This window comes from Pholcus phalangioides, unplaced genomic scaffold, assembly GCF_987345545.1.
Source record: "Pholcus phalangioides strain wild (caught in Gottingen) unplaced genomic scaffold, Ppha-v1.0 ptg000013l_1, whole genome shotgun sequence".
Lineage (NCBI taxonomy): Eukaryota > Metazoa > Arthropoda > Arachnida > Araneae > Pholcidae > Pholcus > Pholcus phalangioides.
This window is the reverse complement of record NW_028301606.1, coordinates 35042705-35049664: the sequence shown is the minus strand read 5'-3', so window position 1 is coordinate 35049664 and position 6960 is coordinate 35042705. Positions and strand designations below refer to the sequence as shown.

Sequence of the window (6960 nt, the reverse complement as noted above, 5' to 3'; positions counted from 1 at the left end):
GACCCCTTTATTCGTGGGAGACATTAGTTTTAGTTTCGGTTCCCCCAACCGAAGCTAGGGAGGGGACTGCGGAAAGAAAAAAAAAGGAGTAAAGAAGAGAAGGGGGATGCTTGTGGAGACGAGATCACGGGAAAAGAAGAAAGAGTTTGTGTGTATGTTTGATAGGAAATAGTTTTTTTTTTGCGCTGTCGTATTCAAGCTAATATTAAATAATTTAAAATTAAAAGAAAAAAAAACAATGGATTTCAAGTGATTTTATTCTAGAGGAGGTGTATACGGTTTACAACGGTATTAAATACATATTACCGCAGTAGATTTGTACAGAAACATGGATAAATAAGTGGGCGCAAGCGAGCAGTAGACGAAGCAGCGACAAGTGCACAGAGTAGCGTGGTTCCAAAAATGAAATCAAGAAAATATTCTCAAGAATACTTAAATTTCGGTTTTACCAGCACTGAAGTAAATGAAGAAGAAAAAAATTTCAAAGTATACAAGCACTTGTGAAACAAAAATCCCCACAGTGTGTCTGGACACATTGCATGATCCATAGAGAAGCTTTGGCTTCCAAAGAAATGAGCCCTGGTCTTAATAACGTGCTAACAACGGTTGTGACTGTAGTAAATTATATAAAAATGAGACCCCTAAAATCAAGAATTTTTTCTGCACTTTGTAAAGATATGGGTGCAGTACATTCAGCGTTACTATTTTATAGCGAGTCGCGATGGTTATCACGTGGGAAATTTTTGCAACGTGTTTATGAATTAAGACATGAAATCGCAATTTTTCTAGAAGAGGAAAACCGACCGGAAGCCGAGATGTTTCGAGATCGTTTATTTGTGATGAAATTGAGCTACTTGGTAGACATATTTGTTAAATTAAATAAATTGAATCTTCAACTCCAAGGAGCAAATACACATATGTTGGATACAAGTGATAAAGTTAATGCTTTTTGTAGAAAATTAGAATTGTGGAGCAGAAATTTAAAGCAAAAAAACTTAGAAATGTTTGTGGATGAATGTGTTAAAACTTACAAAGCCGAAGAACAACATGTGAAAGTGGTTTTTCTAACCATTGAAAATCATTTATCCATGCTGGCAAATAATTTCAAAAAGTATTTTCTTGCTGACGATAACTTGGTAGCAAGTTACGAGTGGGTTAGGGATCCATTTCGAAATAATCCCCATGGTCTCTCAACTGCTGAAGAAGAAATCTTCATAGACTTCACGGCAAGTGGCGAAATCAAAAGACAATTTAGTAATAAATCATTCTTTGAATTTTGGGCAGGGGTGGATGATGAGTTTTCTGCACTGAAAGAAAGAGCATTTCGTATACTATTACCATTTCCAACATCCTACCTTTGCGAAACCGGATTTTCGGCAGTGGCTGCTTTGAAGACAAAATATAGATCTCAAGTAAATATAGAAAAAGAACTCAGAGTGTCCATTTCTAATATTAAACCTTCCTTCGAAAAACTTTGCTCTTCAAGACAAGCACAAGGGAGTCACTAAAAATAATTGAACTTGTTTTTAATTTATATTGGTATTCTAATTATTAAATACATTGTGCAGTACCGATAAAGTCCTATTTGAAGTGTATTATATCAGTGTAAATGCGAATTTTATTTTTTATTATCTTATAATGCATTTTGTTCTGCTTTCCTTTCAGAGTAAAATAATCATTTTTTTAAATAATACATATTTCTTTCGATATGATAGCGCACCCCCCCCTTTCAGTACTATCGCCCCCCCCCCCCAGGGGGGCGCGCCCCACAGGTTGAGAATCGCTGCTGTATACATTTATATATACGATAGTTATTATTATTATTTTTAATGAGATGCATTAATGTAAGTTTATACAAGAATTTACAAATGAAAGAAGCGGGGTCTTTTAGGAATTCTAAAATTAACATGAACATTACAAAACCTCAGACAAACTGTTTCCTCATCGAACAAAATTGTCAATTAATTTTTTCTATAAACTTGAAAGAGACTAATTATATAAATGTTTTAGAGGAATAGCCGGCATTCAAACAATATATGGACTGTTTCCTCATCGATGCTTAATTAAATACTTAATTTAAAGAGACGCAGAGAAATTGTGTTCACTATGGAAGAGGAAAGGATATGATTAAACATATACATATATTTAAAAAAATAATCTTTCTTTTGTATTCAATATAAAAGAAAATAATATTTAATTGTCTCAGTTCTTTTCGTAATCGACAAAAATACTGTTTATGCAGTATACCACGGGTATTAGAATCATGGATAGTGTTTTCATTCGGGTATTGTTATCACTTTCACAAAGAATGATATAGACCATTATCAAAACATGAGGGAAAAATTCGATTGTTACTTGTCAGGAATTCGGTTTATGTGTTGTAAACTTTTTTTGTAGAGAAAAGGCATTTTTTTTTTCTTTTTGTATATTTTTGAAGCTATGGTTGAACTAGATAATTTTGTCCCAATGAGGGAGTATAGTATAGAACCGAGCACGCCCAGGCTCTTTCGCTTTTGCGATATAAGCTCATTGATCGTGAGATCGTGGGCTTGCCGGAAAAAAAAAACTCAAGCCAGCCGGGAAAGCATACCCGGTTCGGACCAACATCCCGCCAACCCCTCAAGCAGCATAACCACACCCCCACACCCAAACCCTCAATCCCAGGGCACATCACCGCTCGACAAAGCCAGAACAGCACCGCGGACGCGACCATCCCCCTCACTCCCGACACCCGCGACAAGGCCCCGCCGGCACGGTCCACAGCGCCCTCCCAATGAGGTATCGTTATCAACGTGCAAGCCCATGAAGATATTCAAAAAATATCCCCTACCTCTTGTTAACAATTACAGTCGAATCTCGTTTTAACGAACACCGTTATAGCGAAAATATCTCGTTTCAACGAACACTTTTTCTAATATCCTAGATAAGTTTATATAGGAAATATACAGAAACCTAGAATCACTTTATAACGGAATTTCTTTATAACGAAGACATTTCTCCAGTTTCTTGGAGTTCGCTATAACGTGATTCGGCTGTATTTCCGTACCCAGTTCACGATGTCCTGATCGGGCCGTAATAGCCGCTATGATTTATGTCCAAGTAACGCTGCCTTTCCTATAGTGAAGGCATGTCTAAGGTAAAAAAATAACAATTTTCAAGATTACTTTCGTTAACCTAATCATAACTATGCCCGATAAAGTTCCGTTCGCAAGTGCGGAGACCATAAATCCCGTCTAGTCGAATGGGACGTATGGTAAACGGGTTCTGGCAAAATGGGACAACTGTTTTTCCCTTCCACATAATTGGTTGAATATGTTCAGTCGTTTAACGTCTTTATTGTTTTCTGAAACGGGAGCTCTTTATATCCTTTAAGCTAAAATTTTGAATTTTTGTTGATCAGCCATGCGAGGCATTTTAGAATAAAAATATCTAATGTTTATCACAAATTACGATATTTTTTTTAGTGTGTACATTCATACATTTCATAGATTCTTATAGAAAGTCTTATGGGAAAAGAAATTTGAATCTTGTCAACACTGACAAAAATTGATCAAGAACTGAAGGCAAGCATTTTTTTTTTTATATTTTTGCTTGCACCGTAGGAAGCACATTGCAAAAGCAGCTCCACGCGTATATGGATCACGGCGAATACTATGGACGGATTACGACATACGGAAATGTTAGTTAACACGGGAGAGTGGCGAGTACACCATCTATCCTCCTACATAGTCTTGCAGCCTGATAACGATAACTTAAGATATCGGAAGAAGATTCAGTTTGGTTATACTTTAGCTTCAGAATGCGCAAAACAAAACAAAAAAAAAAATAAAATAAATAAAAACTTTTGACGGAGAAAAAATGTTACATTATCCAAAATCCTGATAACTACAAACGAATTTTTCCCCCGTTATGGTATTGGTCCGTTCCATTCCTTGCAAAACTTATATCAATTCTCCGCATAACATTAGCCGTGGCGTTGACATATTTTCATTTCGGACTTTATGGAAGAGATGATTTTATGGAAAGTTAATCCTATAAAGAAAAATCATTTTTGCAGAAAACTTCGTCATATCCGATGTCCATAAATATGGTGGTTCGGTACAAGCGATATTTTTAACATCAATTTGGTCATGCAGATTCACTGGCACAGAAAAAAAATGTGTTTTATCCCATACTTCGTAATATTCGATTCCGTCATAACGGGGCTCGACATATAACAATACGATCCACATATGAAATCTATGAATATTATCATAAAACTAAAACTCATTTTCGTATCTCTTAGCTTTTAAGCTTATTAATAGGATATCGATTTTTTTTTCCTACTTGAAACTAGATACTTTTTATTCGGAGCATTATTCATCCTCCTGTAGATGACTCTTGTGGAATTCATTTTTTGTTTACCCTTTTATTAAATATGAGTTCCAGATTTTTCTATTCTGACAGCCGTATGCATTCTCATTCGTACGAGAAACATATCATTTAAACTATAAATTATTTTTCCGAACTTTCATCGCTGGTATGATTAAATTTTTCAATTATTATATTTTTCTCCTTCATGTGTACTCTTCAAGTTTATCCTCGAAACCAGTCAAGTAAAAATGTTGTTTTTATAATAGACTTCAATCCTTGTTTATAAACAGTTTTTCGCTTCACAGTCCAGGAATTTTATTTCGAAATATTAACTGGAAGAATATGAAGATTATTAGCACATCTTATAAGCAAACATGGCTGGCTTTCTTTTGATTCCCGGGTTGGATCTTCATCCATTAATAGAATGATATATTTTTCTTCAGTGAATATGGACAAGATGGCTTTATTCAATAATCAAAAAATTATCAACCGTGAATTTTAAAATTTAAAACTTATCAAAATATTTAGTGTTTTTTTTGTTTTGTTTTATATACATGGACATATCAGTGAAATTTTTTGTGTTTAAACTTTAAATTTAAAGTATTAGTACTATAAAATATGCATTCGAACTATGAGTGGAGATATGGGAGTCACTGCCCCTCTCAAATGTCGTCATCGTACAATATGTGTTCATTGCATATCCTTCAAAATATGTATTTATTGAATATTTAGATATGCAATAGCCCTAGCTACTATTAATTAACCGTACATGACTCACTACTCTGCGGAATTTCTAAGGAATCGGTACATGTCAAAATATTTGTCCTGAATATATATGTGTGATTCCTAAAATATTTATGTTGTCAGCGGGGTGCTTGTTTCGTGCTCTTGCAGGCGCTACCTTCTACCAAATATATTTGGAAGTTTAAATGGTGAATGTGCTTGAATTTTCAAGCAGATTCAAAAGCTGAAGACTTCGGGGTGGGGCACAATAAGGATGCTGCTGGGAGCGGGATGATGATGATGATGATGGTGATGGTGTCAATCCATATATGTGCATATACATTAGATCAGTCATGGACGTTGGGGTGTCATTGCCCTCCTATGCCACCCCCGCATCTCCGCCCATGCATGGAAGTGTAAGTATCATATTGGCGGTCTGCCTGCTGTTTACGGAGAGACTTTTTCAAATGGGAGACCGGTTCACATTCGCGCTTCGAAGTTCGAAAACCGCAGAAAACAAACTTCAGCTAACCAACACTGTGTCTCCAGCGATGTCGAACGTGGGTTCTAAAGATGAGATTCACTACTACGTGACTGTACATGCATCTGTGCAGAATTTCTAGCGAATCGGTACATGCCGGGATGTATGTTATTGGTGTATGTGTGACTCCTAGCGTACAGTATTTATATTGCAAGAGTTGTGCTTGTTTTGCAATTTTACTGGTGCTGCCTTCCATATTTTTGAGTGAAGATGGCAAGCTCTTGAATTTGAATGTAAAGTCAGTGACATGGTGTAGATCTACCTACTCCCTGCGGAGAGGCTTTCTTAAATGGAAACTGGCTGGTATTCAGGAGTCGACGTTGAAATTCCGCAGATGCTCATTGTAATAGAATTTATAAATTAAATCATGTCAGTTCTTTTCATCTAGTGGAAGATCACGAATTAAAGTTAGCTTCGTTGAAAAAAATGCAACATTTTTGTAAAAAGAAGGCAGGGACCGCAAAATTATGAGCAAATGCAGGTTATGCCGATGAGCAGGTTGGAACGTCAAACATATAATGAATCTTTTTTTTTTCACCATTAAGGTATCCAGTAGAGCAACGCACAAACATTTTCTCAATGTGATAATCCCCAATTCAAGGAATTTTTTGAGAAAACACCATGAATGTAAGTTTGTAAGTAAAGTGACTGAAAAATGTTTTATATCCAAAGCCATTGCGTTCCAGTGACGTTATAAGTAAGTTCATTAACATTGTTTTTACTATGAGAATCAGTCAGAGCCGAGAGTAACCGACGTTCTGACCAAGTTGTTACATTCGAGGTAATTATAACCAAGTTTGATTGTATACTGTTTTTGATCATACAATAAAATAACCTTATAAAAACGCTAAGTATATGTGAAAGATATTTTCTGAGATTCACACAAAGAAATCAAACAAGATTTTATGTGAAAATAGAGACGTCAACTTTCTATTTCTTTTCCCGAAAAAAAAATTTCTGGATTTACATAAATTTTATGCGGTTAGAATTTTGTCAAAGAAAACTTCACATAATACTTACCAAATTGAGATATATATATATATATTATAGATGGGGAAAAAAAAGTGATGGGATCTGCATTTTCAGATACACGAATGTATTTCGAAAAAGAATAAAAGGGAGAAAAGAAGATTTTTCATTTTAAGTTGCATAACTATTCAGCTCCATCCGCTTTCTTTCGTGCTCTGATCAAACATGATGCGAATCGGATGAAATTTCGGAAAGATCAAAAAGAATATACTATTTTTTTTCTCTTTTTCCCTGTAAGTAAAAATCAGCATTTTCGAAGATTTTATTTCTAGAACGTATGGTCAAATATTGATAAAGAGATCAGAAGAATTTCT

The 6960-nt window shown here is 35.3% G+C and overlaps 1 protein-coding gene across 1 annotated transcript; it reads left to right on the top strand.

Annotated features, from left to right (window-relative positions):
- The first annotated feature begins 1001 nt into the window (after nt 1-1001).
- Nucleotides 1002-1508, top strand: LOC149078989 (zinc finger BED domain-containing protein 5-like). Its single transcript, XM_089240478.1, has one exon. It carries the CDS (start codon nt 1002-1004, stop codon nt 1506-1508), a length of 507 nt encoding a protein of 168 aa, XP_089096604.1.
- The last annotated feature ends 5452 nt before the right edge of the window (nt 1509-6960 follow it).